This window comes from Pelodiscus sinensis, chromosome 13 (assembly GCF_049634645.1).
Source record: "Pelodiscus sinensis isolate JC-2024 chromosome 13, ASM4963464v1, whole genome shotgun sequence".
Taxonomy (NCBI): Eukaryota; Metazoa; Chordata; order Testudines; family Trionychidae; genus Pelodiscus; species Pelodiscus sinensis.
Window position 1 is genome coordinate 22,424,827 of NC_134723.1, and position 17,171 is coordinate 22,441,997.

A 17,171-nucleotide genomic window follows, 5' to 3' on the forward strand; every position below is an offset into this window, starting at 1 on the left:
TTAGGAATTTCTTCCTGTGGAGTACCCCCAAGCTCTTTAACTCTCCCTCTAGAAAGAGCTTGAAAATTTTTTAATTTTTCTTAATAGTTGGTCTTGCAGTTTTAGGCACATGCACACAGACCCTCCGGCCTTTTATGACACAGATGACACAGGAATCAGATCATGGTCTTAAAAAGGTGATTTTTATTAACAAAACAAGAAAACATACTTGGTGAAATATCACTTGTTTGGTAGGTGCTACAAAGCAACAACAACAAAAAAGAAAGGATTAAAAACCAGAGAATTGCTTCCCTGGGATTCAGTTTGGAAAGTTACAGTGTAAAGGGGCAGTTACATATGGTCAATAAAGTCCAACAAATCCAAAAATAAAGAAAATAACCTGATTGTGTCTGACTAAACATTCCCTGTTCTACTCACATCTCTGTTGTTCCTAGATTTAATCCTTCCCTAGGCACAGATGTTGCTGGCTTCTCCATGTGCAGGTTCCTGGCTTAATTCATGTTCCACAGGCTCTCCTCTGGTTATACAAATACTGGCACAGGAAAATCACTCTTTCAATTCAAAAGCTCACATTCTGTTTCCACTGGCTCTCCTGGCTTCCTGCCAATTCACTTCCTGCTTCCCTAGCTTTCCTGGAGACTCTGTAGAACTCACTGTCTATAGTTTTAACCCTAACAGGCAATTTAGTTACCTTTTTCTGGACATTACAGACATTTAGTTATTACCCCTCCCATTCAACACAAGGATCTCTAAATATTGCACTGGTTCCAATTAAGTATAATCCAATTAGCTCCTTTTAAAAATATTATATTTACTTTCAAATGAGTCTAGAGACCCTAAGTTGGATGGGTCACATAGTTCTTGCTTTTAGCCACATTCTATACCATTTTTTAGATGGTAAGAAAAAAATACATGTTAAATCTGTATCATTTGTTCAACCATCTCCCTTTACTTGGCAAAGGACAACTTCCCAAAAATAGCAGAGTTTGGATTCAGCCAGAATTCAGAAATATACATTATCAATGGACTTATCAAGATGGTTGATGACTTCTCTTTTGTGTATTGCACCTTTATCTAGAGAGGAGGCCCTCCTCTCTTTTGCACTATGTGCTCAGTTGCAACCTGTTATGCACAGGAAATGCCCACTGTGCTCTATGTTGTGGAGTATTTTTGTCTCCTATTGTTTTGTTTAGGTGTGAATTGTGGATAGGGGCTGAGCAGACTGCTCTCAAGGGTGCATGTTTCAATCACAAACTTTCTTCAGCATGGGAAGGCTGCATGGGGTTCTTTCACAGACCACCGTTGCTGATCTTTTTGCTGCGAGGGAAAGAAGTGCTACCGAGCTGCACAGAATATGGCTGTGGTGCAGCTGGGAATAAGCCCGCCAGTCAGCACAGATAGACTCACACTAGTGTCAGCCGATGGTCAGGGCAGAGTGTGTGTGTGTGTGTTACACCCGAGTCTTCAACTGCTGGGCTGCAAGGTCCCATTGCAGCGGACAGCCTGGGGAGGCTGACGGGCACCCCGAGAAGTTTAACGTCCGTGTCTTTGACCGCTAGGACCGGGGTGCCTTCGTGGTGGGCAGCCAACAGGCTGACAGATGCCCCAAAGTTTACAGGGAGAGCTTATTTCATCTCAGATTTTGAATGCCAGAATACATGATCCCTTCGCAGCAGGCAGCCTAGGGAAGACTGAGAGATGCCCCATGGATCTGTCCTCTGGAAGCGACACGATCCAAACGCCCAAGCTCTCCCTATACCTGTCCCTTATGACCGGCTGGAGTTCTTTTAAATTGTGCTTGGTTCTGTTACAGCAACTGAAGGAGTCAGGTTAAAACTTAACCAGTTACAAGTTTATTAAAAAGTCTTATAAAGCATGTGGTTACAATGGCTATTGTTCTACTTCTTAACTGCTAGCAAATATAGATCTTAAAATGGTTACAAAGGAAAAAGGAGGATAGAAAATAATGGTACCAAGTGACAGCTTAATCTTTAAAGAGCTCTAACACTATGTATACACTTAAACAAAGGACACATACAGGTACAATTTTTATCCCCTGCTGTGCCTTTCGACTGCAGCGGGTCAGGCCAGGGTCGGTCCCTCAATTGCTTGGAAAGACGAATACGAGGTGGGCGTCCCCATGGAACCTCGGGAGGTCAAACACCTAACCTGGCCAGCAGGTAGATGGCAGATCGACGCTCAGAGTGAGTGTGCTGCTGGACCCATCTTTATACCTCTAGGGGCCCGTATCCTCTTTCTTATCTAAGATGCTGAATTGTACTGGTCCGTTTTTGTGGCGCCAGTTCTTATAAGGGAGTTTCAAATAATTTACACTTGTAAGAGAAAGAGAACTAAATTAGGAGTTCTGGACATTCTTTGCTGGGCGGGAGATTCCTCCCCGCCAGACGAGTGTGTGATCGTATCAATATGGGTTTCAGTCAAGGGCACTCCTCAGCAGCCTCTTGGTCAGCGATTAGTTCGACCACCCTCTTATTTCTGCTTACATTTGTCCAGGGTCACTGGGTGAGCTAGCATATCTGGGCCTCCTGTTCAAGGCTTTCAAAGACTACGCTGTTTTTACTGCTTTGTGTGCCCTGTATGCTTCCAGGCAAGCAAAGATGGATGTTACAGGGGGGGTTCATGTCTGGCTACAACTAGTCTGGCTTGAATTAGCATGCTAAAAATAGCAAGTAAGGATGTTGTGGCTCATGCTCTCAGGCACACCTCACTCCCCTGGGTCTAAGCTCCGATGGCTAATCTGACTCTCCACTGGAGTTGCAATGAGCATGCTGCTCTTTTTAATACACGCTAGTTCAAGCCCAATAGTGTGAGTCTGTCTGCCTGGGCTGGGAGCCCCAACTGTAGCAGAGACATAATCTCCTTCCCTTGGCTCTGGGGCTAAACAAGCTGATTTCATGCTTGCAGCTGCAGCTGCAGCTGCAGTTCCATTCAACTCTCACTTATGCAATGATCACTGTGCTAGCATCAATGGAAGTTATATGCTGCTGATCATCTACCATCCTCCGTTACTCAGCACCTGTGGCTCCTTACCTAGATTTGATTTTTCCTTCTGGTGGAAATGGATGCAGAATCTGGCCTTCTCTGACTTAGCAAGTAAAGTGGATGATGTGAGGTTTTTTTTTTTTAAGGATACACACTACATAATAGATTTGCTTGTCCACAAAGGAAAATAGCAGCCAAACTGATCTGAGACATGCGGTAATGGGGAATAACTGAACCCTGGGGGAGGAGCTATTTCAAAATAGCAGCAGTGGAGCGTCCACACTACTGCTATTCCGAAATAGCTATTTTGGAATAGGCATTATTCTTCATGGAATGAGGCTTGCAGAAGTCCAAATATTTTGATTTATTTGAATTTATTTTATTTATTTGAATTTATTTTGAATTAACGGCATTGATCTGAGACTTGTGGTAATGGTGAATAACTGAACCTGAACACCAAAAATGGTCATTTCTCATAGAAGCTGATCTGTCTGCTGTACAGTCTTGCTGTTCTTGCATCATCCCAATCACCACAAATGTTGCTGGACCAGAGAGTCCCAAATTTGGGAGGTTTAACCTGTTCTATCTGGCTGTGCATTTAAGCCACTAACCTCTCTTCCATTACCAGTGCCCTGAGCACTCAGACCACAAGTGGCTCCTATTGTCACTTACATCAACCTGGCAGTGAAATTGCTTCCAGAGGGGACCCCATTGACTGCACATGTTTAAATGGCAGGGAATGGGGGTTGGGAAGGGAATCCTTTCTGATGAGCCAGTGTCAAGAGGCAGAAACACCAAAATAGATTGAATGCCAGGTTCTTTTTTATTCAGAGCAATAATTATCAATACAATGGGTCAGATCATGTGAAATCACTGCTGTTCTCTAACTCTGCTTTGGTGGTGATCTTATTTCTGATGATGTTAAAGCACTCTACATACATTAAGGATTTAGGCAGGTAGGTACCTTTGTATCCCCATCACACATACACATGTCAAGGGATACATTGTCTAAAGATATTTGCGGGGGCAATTTGTTTAGGTGGAACAGAGACTACAATGGTACATAGTGCTGCACGAGGAGATATGGGCGGGAGCGGGACTCCTTATCCTCCCTCACTTCTCTGCGCACCCACATGGGCCAGACTCAGTCTAACCCTTAATGCTCGCCCAGCACTTTGAAAAACAGAAATAGATATATGAATTCAGCAGTCATCTCTTTAACTCTCTATAGGTATGTCTACACTACAGTGTTAATTTGAGTTATCTTAATTTGAAATGGTTAATTTGAATTAAGCTAATTCGAATTAACGCATCTACACACAAAATGCAGCTCGAATTAGCATTTTGCTAATTCAAAATACTGCATCCACACTGACTGAACACAGAATCGGATTTAAGGCCAGCCAGCACCAGGTCAGGCAGGGCATCATGTCAGGAGTGTCTGTGTGTGGCTGCTACCTGAAGCTATCTGACGCCTGTGCTTAAAGGCACACCTCCTGCTGCCCCCTAGGCAGCCAGTTCTCAGGTGTCCCTGCTTGCTTGCCTGCCTCGATGAGGGACAGGAAAGCATTTGTGTCTCTGCGTGCTCTAGTTGCCCTTACTTGGGACACCACAGCACTCTGCAACATGGAGCCAGAGCTGCCCCTGGGCACTCTGGTGCTTCTCGTGGACATGTTGCTGTGAGCCTGGCTGCACTTTCTGCAGGCTGCCATCTGGGAGGTCCATTGGGGGGCTGTCAGTAGCCTGGTGGCCCTGCAGGAAAGCTTCCATCCTGAGGAGCACTAAGAGCCTCCCTGGTGTGCCCCACTGGGGGCTTGTGCCTCATTCCTGCCTCATGTCCTTCCATTTATTCCTCCCTAACCCCCCTTCCTGATGTCAAATAAAAACACATTTCTTGCCAAAAACAAACTCTTTATTGACCGAAACTGGGGTGGGAATGAGGGTGGGAGAGGGGAGGGAGAAACCTGGGAGGAGGGAGCTGGAAGGGAGAGGAAAGGGGAGGAAGGAGGAGGAGAAGGTCAGGGTTGGGGGTCTTGCCGGACCAACTTGATTTTCATGCAAACCTGCTCCTGGGTTCGCATGTGGCCTTTGGTGGCTAGGCTGGCAGCTTTCCTGCCATAGACGGCTGCATTCTTCTGTCTAGTGCAGAGATCATGGAAGTTGGGGGCATCCCCCCCAAACCTAAGTACAGTCCACCCTGATCTCTGCCCTGCACCAGGACGGCGCCCACCTTCTCCAGGCCCTGGCAGGCTCCTGGGATCTGGCAGACTGCTCCTGAGGCACAGTGGAGGGCAGGCTGCCAGTGGCTTGGTGGCTCATGTTTTGGGGCCACTGGGTTGAGGCAGTGACTGCTGCCTCTGGGCAGGCAGGCATGGAGCTGGCATAGACACTGTGGCCAGAGTCTGCCCCTTTAAGGGCTCCAGGGCTGGGGGAAGAAAGAAGAGTTTTCCTGGTTTGGCCCAGAGTGGCCACCAGGGGAAACTGGGAAGGCTGGAGGCCAGCTAATTTGGACTAACCATCTACACAGCACTTATTCCGAATTAGCTAATTTGACTTTGGCGTTACTCCTCGTAGAATGAGGTTTACCAAACTTGAATTAAACGAATTTAATTCAAAATAGCAGTTTGCTTGTGTAGATGCTATGGAAGTTAATTCGGAATAACGGTTGTTATTCCGAATTAACTTTGCAGTGTAGACATACCCTATGGCAGCAAGCATTGAGCATGGAGTATGTGTTGGCACTCAGAGCAGTTTTGTGTTCCTGGATAATAATGTTCATCCTTCAAAGGAACCCTGTGAGCTGATTTACTGCAATGAGAAACTTGCAAAACTAAATACAGATATTTGTCACATTCTCCTTTTGTTTACACTTGGGCTACGTCTAAACTACAAGTTTTCTTGGCAAAAATCATGCAAATGAGGGACATAGCAGTAGTGTGGTTGGCTCCATTGCTACTATTTTGAAATAGCTCCTCCCCAGAGCCTTCAAAGTAATTACTCCCCAGTGCTTCCTGAGGCTCTACATTGAGGTAGCTTGTCCAATTAGGGAAGCCTGCCTCGGACTAATTTTGAGGCTTCCCTGTAGTGTAGACATGCTGTTTTGAAATAAACTATTTTGGAGTATTTATTTTGAAATAAGGGTGCAGTGTAGACGTACCCTTATTGTTGAGTTGTTTATGAAGGTTTGATGTATTATTTCTATATAGCCCTTCTGAACTGCCCCATCTCCTGTAGCTTATAACTGTATAGCAACAAAATTGCCCAGAAGCATCTGTGACCAGTTAGCAATAGCACAAACCAGGCAACAGCACCACTTTGTGTAATTTATTTCTATATTTATGAGCCTCTGCTGAGTTCCTTTGAATGCAGTTTCTTTGTTAGTGCTCAGAGGCGAGTGAAAAGATAGAAGGATTTATTCAGACTGAGAATAACGTGTCAATAATAATCTAGATGAAAACAAATTAGGTAGACTAAAGAAAAGGGCTAATTTATGAATCAGTTCTCATCAATCCACAGGCCATGCTATGACGACAGCCTTTACATAGTTTTTCTGCAAGTGTACTCCTCTTCAAAAAGAGCTGGGGTTCCTCCATGGCTCCTTTAGAAAGTCCAAATGAGCTGGGCCCAGCTTGAGAGTTGCTTTTTTGGAAGCCATGCAACCAGCAGATTTTGCAGCCACACTGGGTAGCCTTTTCTGTTTATTAGTGGTCACTTGGAATCAGAGACTGCATTGGCAGCGGATAGTGTAGGCATCCAAAAGCAAAGCCTAAATGTGCATCTCTCACCTAACTTGTCAGCTTCTTGCAGAGTGAGGGAAGCCTTTCTGCCCCCTGGCCTGGTTGGCAGGCAGCAAACCACCCCTGGCCTTGCTGAACTATCCTGGATTCAACTAACCCTCTCCGGGGGCAGCAGGATTCTGATCCCACTCCCCAAACACCTTTGCTTAGTCCTTTGTTTCAAGTTCCACTCCCTTTGCATGTCTACTGTCCCCTACCTGTTCTCCCCATCATGCTCATGGAGGGGAGGGGTTGTGGTCAGACTTGTCATTGCCCATCCATTTGCAGCAGTCCATCTGGTCTCCTTGGCCAACAGTAATTCAAAATGAAAGGCCCAATTTCTGGTTTCCATTTTATCGCCAAGATACCTTAGTTCACATGCTGTTAGTTCTTGACAGTCCGTTCATACCAACCCAGGCTATGTCTAGACTGCAAGCCTCTTTCGAAAGAGGCTATTTCGAAAGATACTTTCGAAAGAGCCTCTTTCGAAAGAGAGCGTCTAGACTGCACGTTGAACTTTCGAAAAAGCGGCTTGCTTTTTCGAAAGAAAGCATCCAGTGAGTCTGGATGCTCTCTTTTGAAGAAGCCCTATTTACATTGAAGAACGCCTTCTTTCGAAAGAGGAACTTTCGAAAGAAGGCGTTCTTCCTCGTGAAATGAGGTTTACCGCCATCGAAAGAAAAGCCGCGTTCTTTCGATTTAATTTCAAAAGAACGCGGCTTGAGTCTGGACGCAGGGGAAGTTTTTTCGGAAAAAGGCTACTTTTCCCGAAAAAACCCCTGAGTCTGGACACAGCCCCAGAGATGTGTGTGACCTTTACCCAGTCAATCCCACTTATCCCCCTATCTCTGAAAATAAATTAACTTCTTAATATGGTTTTGTTAGTGAAACAAAAGTGAGTGGGGAAACTGAGTCACCCATACATCTCATAAAAATTCTACAGAAATTCCTTACTTTTGTAAAAGGGGGTAAGTCTCAGTCTCCATCTGAGTTGGAGATTTACACTTCAAACTCCCAATAGACTATGATCCTTCACATCCTCTTGGTTTTCCTATCCATTGCAAATCTTTTCCCCAGGCAAATTACAACTATTAATGCACCTCTAGAGTTACTGTCAGCAGCTATTGTGATGTGCCTCAGCAGCAACAACCACTGCACACAACACTACATATCAAACACATGCAATACAAATTCCCTTCACTGGCAGAAGAGGCCATTTCCTTGATATGTTTATACCATGCCTTATGTTATTGGGCATTAGTGTTTGTTTTAAAAAAAGAAATCAAGGCAAAGTATAATGTATGTCACTGTTAAATAGCAGAAAAACAAAACAGACTTTGTGGCTGAGTATATGTTCAATTTGCACCATTCAAAGCCATTAAGAACAATATACAATAAATCAGTTAATAGGAGCAAAGACTGGTTAATAAGAGGGAAAGCAGATGTCAGCCTACTTGGAGAAATGCGATGTTTGATTATGAACATTAGGAAGTCATTTGACAGAGCACTAATAAAGTTTAAAGAGAGAGCTTTTCATTTCTCAGCTAATATTAAGAGCTGCTGCTTAAACAGTTTAATTTTCTTTGCCTAGAATGGCCCTGTTCCAGGAAAGCACTTGCAGAAATCAGTAACCTATGCCACTAATTTCTTTTTATGTTTGGAGACTAAAATGCTGGTATATGCCAAAAAATATTTAATGAGCCAGTGGCAAATCCTCCTCTCACTAGCACTGAAATGAGTAGAGCTACTTTGGGGGTTTTACTAGGCTACGTCTACACTACGAGTTTTCTTGGCAAAAGATATTCTAAAGAGGGACTCATTTGCATGAGTTGCGATCTCGTTTGCATATTTTCTGCTGATCTGTTTTTGCACTAGAGTTTTTGTGCAAAAACAAGCAGTGTGGACTTTTCTTTTTATGCAAAAAAAACCTTTTTTCACAAGGTCCTTATGCCCCAAAAAAGGATGTATACTGACCTCACAGAAAAAAGGGGTTTTGGGGCAAAAAGAAAACATCCACACTGCTTGTTTTTGCGCAAAATAGATCAGCAGAAAATATGCAAATAAGATCGCAACTCATGCAAATGAGTCCCTCATTTGTATGATTTTTGCCGAGAAAATTCGTAGTGTAGACATAGCCCCAGTGTAAACAAAAGGAGAACATGACAAATATCTGTACTTAGTTTTGTAAGTTTTGTAAGTTTCTCATTGCAGTAAATCAACTCACAGGGTTCCTCTGAAGGATGAACATTGTTATCCAGGCACACAAAATTGCTTTGAGTGCCAACACACACTCCATGCTCAATGCTTGCTGCCATATAGAGTTAATGAGATGACTGCTGAATTCATATAGCTATTTCTGTTTTTCAAAGTGCTGGGCGAGCATTAAGGGTTAGGCTGAGTCTGACCCACGTGAGTGTGCAGAGAAGTGAGGGAAGATAAAGAGTTGTTCCCCCTCCCCCCGCCCATATCTCCCTGTGCACTATGTACCATTGTAGTCTCTTTAGACAATGCATCCCATAACATGTGTACGTGTGATGGGAATACAAAGGTACCTACCTGCCTAAATCCTTAATGTATGTAGAGTGCTTTAACATCATCAGAGATAAAATCACCATCAAAGCAGAGTTCGGGTATGTCTATACTGCATTCCTCTTCAAGAGAGGAATGCAAATGTAACCGAGAGAAATTGCAAATGAAGCACGGATTTGAATTTCCCGTGCTTCATTTGCATAATCGCGTCTAGCTGCTATTTCAAAATACCCTATTTCAAAAAAAAAAAAAAACATCGTGTAGACACGGTTATTTCAAGAAAAAAACCCTTCTTTCAAAATAACCCTTACTCCTTATAAAATGAGGTTTAAGAGTTATTTCAAAATAAGGGTTGTTTTTTCAAAATAACCGCATCTACAGAGCGTTTTTAATCTCGAAATAGGGTATTTCAGAAAAGTGGCCGGACACAATTATGCAAATGAAGACCAGGAAATTCAAATCCACTCTCCATTTGCAATTTTACTTGGCTGCATTTGCATTCCTTTCTCAAAAGAGGAATGTAGTGTAGCCATACCCTAGAGAACAGCAGGGATTTCACATGTGCTAACCCATTTTATTGATAATTATTGCTCTGAATAAAACAGAACTTGATCGAAAGAACCTGGCATTCGATCTGTTTCACTGTTTCTGCCTCTTGACACTGGCTCATCAGAAAGGATTCCCTTCCCAACCCCCTGCCATTTAAACATGTGCAGTCAATGGGGTCCCCTCTGGAAGCAATTTCACTGCCAGGTTATGGAAGTGACAATAGGAGCCACTTGAGGTCTGAGCGATCAGGGCACTGGTAATGGAAGAGAGGTTAGTAGCTTAAATGCACAGCCAGATAGTACAGGTTGAACCCCCCAAATCTGGAACTCTCTGGTCCAGCAACATCTGTGGTGTGGCAGGGCCACGGATGCTGCTAGATCAAAGACCCCGGAGGAGGCAGGAGCAATGCAGGGACTGGGGAGCTCTGGCTGGGCCAAGCAGCATCTGGGGAGCCCCTGCCCTGGCCGGGGAACCCTGGCGTCAGCAGGGACAGACAGCAGCCGGGGAGCTCCTGCCCCAGCCAGGGAACCCCCAGCATTAACATAGCCAGGTGACCAGGGAGTCCTGGCCCCAACTAGGGAACCTCTGACTGCAGGAGTCCTGGCAACCCCCCAGTGGCACAGGGTTGGGATGAGTGGGGCGGGTGGAGACAGGTGGCTGGAAGCCCCAGCAGCAGCAGGGTCAGCCGTGGAGTGAGGTGGGCGATCTGGCTGGGGAATTCCCAGCATCAGCAGAGCCCGCGGCACTAAGTGACCCCAACCAAGAACCCTGGGAAACACCCTGCAGTAGTGGGGCCAGCAGTGGCAAAGCAGTCCCCGTTGGGAACCCCGGGAGATCCTGGGACAGTGGGCAGGCAGCAGGGGCGGGAGCCATGCTGGGCCAGTGTTAGGGGGACCAGTGACAGGGCAGGGAGCTCCAAGGAAGGGAGCCCAGGAGCAGGGCAGCCAGCAGGGGACCACTGGCTTCTGCTGGTCGGGCACACTCCCTGGTCCAGGACAGCTCAGGTCCCGAGGGTGCTGGACCAGGGAGGTCAACCTGTACACAATTGCAGTTTGTGACCACTGTCTCTAAGCAGAGAGGCTGAAAGTGCTGTGAGACTCACCCGAACAGCAGCCCCTCTGGTCAGACCTGAGGCACACAGGTGGATGGCCACGTGGGGGAAATTTGCTGGGCTAGTGCCCATGTTTTATTTCTCCTGTGTCAGAACAGAGGATGCGAATCTCCCAGGCTGTCAACCTAACGCTTTATTACCCACCCTTCAACACACAGAAACCACACAGTTGTGCTAACAGCAGTATGTCCAGTAGAAAATAACTCTCTGTGCGTATTCAGTGACCTAGATGGCCCTTTTCATCTCTTAATACCTTTGCCTCCATGTAGTTGATAAGTGAGATGTACTGGAGGTAAAGTAAAGTAAGCGCCGCCCACTTTACTTGCAATTGCCACTCTCTGCTATGGGAGTTTCCTTAATCTTAAGACCCACAAGCAGTTTCAAACCTCATTATCCATAAGGAGGGTGAAGGATAAACTTGCAAACTCTGGTGGCACTTTAGCATGTGAAAACCTGTCTCTCTCTTCATGGTGTTCATGCTTCATTTGTGCTTCAATCCAATTGTATGGCACAGGATGAGATCTAGGATCCATGTCTTTGTCTGACAACCCAACTGGGCTCAAACATAAACCTCACCTCAGGGATGCTCCTTCAGTGTCCCCAAGATCTTTCCCAAGGCTGGCTCACAGCAATAACTCTAACAGTCAAAAACGCAGGGGTAACTTACATAAAATGTATTTTGATATGGAGATTGAAAAGCGAGAGACCTGAAAATAAATCACAAAACTTTGTAGCGGATCAGCTCCAGACTCTATTAGGAGTTACACAAACAGTTAAATACTGCACCTTTATTTACATGGACAGATTAACAGAGTTTTAATGCATGGAACTGTCAAAGCATTCTGCAGCAGGATGCAGCCCCTGACTTGCCTGGATCCATCCCCCCAAGCTCAGGGGACTCCAACATTGGGGAGCCCGTGCTGGCACTCCAGCCCCCCACCACCACTGTCCCCCCACAGGGCTGAACACACATCTACTACGCTGGGCCCCCCTAGGCTCTGATATGGGAGGAGAATGTGGGGGAGTGTCTTTCTCCTTCTCAGATGGGGGCCACATCAGTGAGGATTTTTGTTTTGTTTGGTGTTTTTTTTAACTTATCACTTGTGTGTGTCCCCGACTGATTTTTCTGAGGGTCAGTGGCCCCCGACCCAAAAAGGGTTCCCCACCTCTGTTCTAGATGGATCCCCTTAGACATTGTGACACAGTCACTGTTGTATTCCTCCAGCTACAGATTGAACCTCTCTGGTCCAGGGCTCTCTGGTCCAGCAACATCCATGGTCCAGCAGAACCATGGATGTTGCAGGACCAGAGAGCCCCAGCTGCTGAGGTTGCCAATGACTGGAAGTGGAGCTGGTCTGGCAATTGGAAGCACACAAAGCCAGTGGCTTGAGGGCCACAGAGCACTGGTGGCAGACCAGAACCTGTGGGCAGGAAGCCTGGCCAGCAGCTGGTGATGGCGGAGCCCTGGCAGCTGGAGGTGGTAAAGCCCCAGCGGCTGGAGGCAATGGAGCCCCGGTGGCCAAAGCAGGGCCAACTGCCAGGGTATGAAGCCCCATCAGCCAAAGAAGGGCAAGCAACCACAGCACTGCCAGCCAGACCCTGGGCAATGAAGCCCCAGTAAGCAGGCCAGGGGCAGCCCACCAGCTGGAGCCAGAAGCCAGGAGGGAAGCCTCAGAGAGCCTGGAGGCCTGACCTCTCCTGGTCCAGCAAACTCCTTTGTTGGGACTTCTCAGGTCTGGAGGTGCTGGATGAGGGAGGTCCAACATGTCCTCATAAAAAGCACAGAAATCAGATCTAAGTCAAGTGCTTTCTCCTGTGTATTCTCATCTTTATCCACAATAAAAGTAATATAATATATGGAGATATACCTATCTCATAGAGCTGGAAGGGACCTTGAGAGGGCATCGAATCCAGTCCCCTGCCCTCACAGCAGGACCAAGTACCATCCCTAATAGATTTTCTCCAGATCCCTAAATGCCCCCACCAAAGATTGAACTCACAATCCTGGGTTTAGCGGGCCAATGCTCAAACCACTGAAATATCCCAACAATCTCCAATGATTATTTTTTTCCTTAGATTACTTGGGTTCAGTGTAGAGTCATGGCTCATAGTTATTTGGAGAGACAATGTCCAACCCAACTTTGGCAGCTGAACAAAGATAGAACTCAGCTGGAGAGCTCTCGTCTCCTCCTTCTCTCCGTCATTAGAAAGAGATGACCCAGCCAAATGAAGTTGCTTCAGTGGAGAGAACTTGCTGTGAGAAAACTCTTCTCTTCCTTTGAGAAAAGAAAGACCCTTCGAGATCCTTTTCACTCCCGCTGCTTCTCTTCAGCTAGCTGAAAGGGTCCTGAGGAATCTTGTGGGAGGAATTTTTATTGACAAAGCACTGAGATGTCTGTTGGGGGAAGTGAGCTCCAGGGCCCCTTGCTTATCTTTATGAAGTGGGTTGTGCTCCGTGCTTGTCGGTAAAAGGCCTGATATAGTTCCTAAATGACTTGATTTTTTTTAGACATGAGTTTGAATCCATCATCCAGTATGGACCTCCTGTTGCGTCTTAACTTCCTTTGCCTCTCGAGGTGGATGATCTTACCCAGCAGGAAGCTGGCAACGATGAACAGCACAATCCCTGTAACAGCCAGGATGATGACTGTGGTCTCCACTTGCTCCTGAGCCATCTTTGCGCCAAACACAATGACCGTATGGGACTCATCCTCAGGAGAGGTCTCTGAGAGCACAAAAGGAGAAGGTGACTGCTGAGGAGTGGAAATGAGGTGATTTAAGGAATCATGAAGAGAGGGGAATGGAGGAGAAGGAGAGATTTATATGTACATGGGAAGGGCCTATCAATTGTTGCTCAATACCATGGGTCCCACACCCTTCAAGTTGTAAGGAATTTGCAGAGTAAACAACAATTTGCCCTTCTGTAACCTGATCCATTCAAGGGTCTCAATGTACTTCACAAACATTCACTCATTAAAACTCACTCACTCCTATCAGTAAGTATCACATATCTCTCCTACAAATAAGGAAATTGAGGCACAGAAAGGCAAAGTGACTTGCCCGAATCACATAAGTCAGAATCAGAGATGAGAGGGATGCCTTGATCACTGTGCAATAAGCTTTAGAAAACACTTCACAGCTATGGCTGCTGCCAGCTCATGAGTCCCATCTCTAATTCTGATATCACTGCGGTACACAAAGCTCCTCCTGCATCTTTTTTGCTGCTGTACCAAGTCATTGGTCCCTGGGAGCGAAATGACCATGGTAAGCCATTACAAATCTTACACTTCCTAATATTGCTGTTGCAGATTTTGTTTTGCAAGGACGTGGAAAGTTTTTGAGAAGGAAGACTTGCTTGGCTATTTGTGTGAAGAACAACTTGTAAGTGAGGGCTTTTGGTGAACAGGTAGCTGCTTGAGACTGGTATAAACTTCACTGCTTACTCCTAAAATTCCTGACAGATTTTTTATTTCTCTTCCTCTTAGTGCTTATTTTGAGAAAGGAAAATATTCTTTGTAAATTGATAGTTCTGACATGATGGCAGAGACTAGAAGGAGGAGTTGGAGATATTGGGCCAGATCCACAGCTGGCCTAAATTACTTCTGCTGATCTGGCTCATAAGGGTGTAGTCATTCAAAGGCAGTACAAAAAGGGAGATGGAGAACAGCCAAGAGTCAATTTTCAATGTGCCATTCTAAAAGATGCTCATCCACAAGATGATTCTGAACCTTTAAATATTTCTTTTCCCCTACTAGCTCTCTTGACTCACTTCTGCAATCATTGACTCAAGCAATTAATTTCCCTGAGATAATGTTAAAAATGGATGGATGTTTAAGCTCCTCTTTGGAAGGAATGGACAAAAATATACATACTGTACACATCTAATGGAGAAATAAAGCTAGTGTTTGATGCTAACAGTGTCCCTTAGTTAGAGGGCTCTGATGGCCAGTTATTCAATGATGATAACACCTTACACCATAAGAAGAGTGAGACTTTTTTACAAATGTGTCTGCGACAGCAGATGAGTTCAGATGACTGGGCAAGGGCATTTATCCTTATCTCAGTTTCTCATTTTATTTTATCCTGGTCCAAAGCTTGAAATCCCTATGCAATATTGTGGGAGATTCTTCTATTCTTTGCTCAGTGGGTTGGCCTCAGAGGCAAATTTATCTAGTGTGCAACCTTGCTGAAGGCAGTTCTATGCTACATATGACTTTGGTGAGGCCAAACAAGGTCAAAAGAAGGTGAGGAGAGATGGTTGATCTCTATAAATACATCAGAGGAATAAATACCAGGGACAGGGATCAGTGTGGACATAAGAATAAATGGATAGAAACCAGCCATCAACATGTTTAGGCTTGAAATTAGATGGTTTCTCTCTGACCATCAGAAGAGTGAACATTTTTCCATGGGGAATAGTGGGAGCAAAAAATCTAACTGGCTGCAAGCCTGAGGTTGATAAATTCGTGTTTATGGAGGTGATGGTTTGATGGGAGTGCTGAATGGTGTGCATGCTGGTTAGGAATTGCTAGCAGCAAATATCCACAACAGCTGGTGATGGGACACTAAAGGGGACGGCGCTGAGTTACTATGGGGATGGCTATTAAGTTACCACAGAGTCTACCCAGTAGATAAAGTAAGAAGTTCTAAATGTACCAGAAGCAGGAAAAACACCCTTTTAAGAAACAAAGAAATCTCTCAAGCTTTCTTAATACATTAGCATTGAGAAGCAAAAAGGATACAAATCCTTTTTTGCAGGTCACCTTTACCTGCTAGATTGTGTCTTAACTAAGCACAGACATTCTGAGGATAGAGAGAATATGGAGGAAGGACAATTCTACTGATGAAGACTATGAAGCAGGCAGACTGCAGCTCCCCTTCCCCCACCCACACACACCATTCACATTGCTAATGGTCGTACTCCACACTTACACAGCTCCCCCATACTTAGGGCCCTACTAAATTCACAGTCATGGAAAACGTGTCACGGATGGTGAAATTTGATCTTTTGTGTGTTTTTACCCTCTTCCAAACTGATGTCATAGAAGAGACCAGTGTTTATAAAATTGGGGGTCCTGACCAAAAAGGGAGTTTCTGGGGAGTCACAAGGTTTTTTAGTGGGTCGTATTGCCACCCTTACTTTTGTGTTGCTTTCAGAGCTGCACGGTGGCTGTTGGCAAGATGCCCAGCTCTGAAGGCGACATCCCACTAGCAGCAGGACAGAAATAAGTGTGTATGACAAATACCATACCATGCCGTGCTTACTGCTGCCTTCAGAGCTGGGCAGCAGGTGAGGGGTGGCTGCTGACTGAGGGTCCAGCTCTGCAGGCGGCAGCGCAGAAGAAAGGGTAGCAACACCATACATGCTATTCTTACTTCTGTGCTGCTACTGGCTATGAGCAGAGCTGGACTCTTGCTCTGCAGCCACTGCCCTCCATTGCCCAGATCTGAAGGGCAGCACTACTGCCTTTAGCAAAGTAGAACATAGGGTAGCAGTACCACAGCCCTCCCTTCAATAAGCTTGCAAGTCCCCCACTCCCCCTTTTCGGGGTCAGGACTCCTACACAATGACATTTCAGATTTAAATAACTGAAATCATGACATTTATTATTTTTTAAAATCATATGACCATGAAATTGACCAAAATGGACTGTGAATTTGGTAGGGTCCTCCCCGTATTTATACTTGGGGAACAAAGAGACTGGGATGTGGCTACGCCGAGCCCAGAGGGACATAGAAGGGGTGTGAGAAGAAGTTTCTTGTCCTCCTCATCCCCTGACTAAGCTAGCCACAACCTGATCCAAATCTTCTGTCTGTAGGGTAAGTTCAACCGGCATACAGGCAGTCCCCGGGTTACGTACAAGATAGGGACTGTAGGTTTGTTCTTAAGTTGAATTTGTATGTAAGTCGGAACTGGTACATATTGTAGGGGAAACTCTAGCCAAACATTTTTTTTAGTTTTGGATAGCATAGGGAAAGGTTAACTCCCCTCTAATGTTTGTTTTGCTGTCTGTTCCCCTGTTCAGAAGATTTCACATCTATTTCTGTCCCTGTGACAAACTCAGGACTAAAGGAGTAACTCATCAAATACCAAACAGCTCTGCACCATGCTTTGAGCTAATAGCTTTATTTCCACACACCACCCAGGGTTCTAGGAGGAGGGTCCTTTTTTTGCTAACACAATGAGGCCAGCACTTTGTTTG

At 45.4% G+C, this 17,171-nt stretch overlaps 1 protein-coding gene across 1 annotated transcript in view; it reads right to left on the bottom strand.

Moving 5' to 3' along the window:
• Positions 1 to 11,596: 11,596 nt before the first annotated feature.
• HEPH (hephaestin) overlaps positions 11,597 to 17,171 on the bottom strand; it is a 37,816-nt gene continuing 32,241 nt past the window's right edge. Inside the window, exon 21 of the mRNA XM_006136134.4 lies at positions 11,597 to 13,693. Within this exon, the coding sequence (XP_006136196.2) occupies positions 13,455 to 13,693 (239 nt within the window). The 3' untranslated portion in view covers positions 11,597 to 13,454. The remainder of the gene's footprint in view (positions 13,694 to 17,171) is intronic.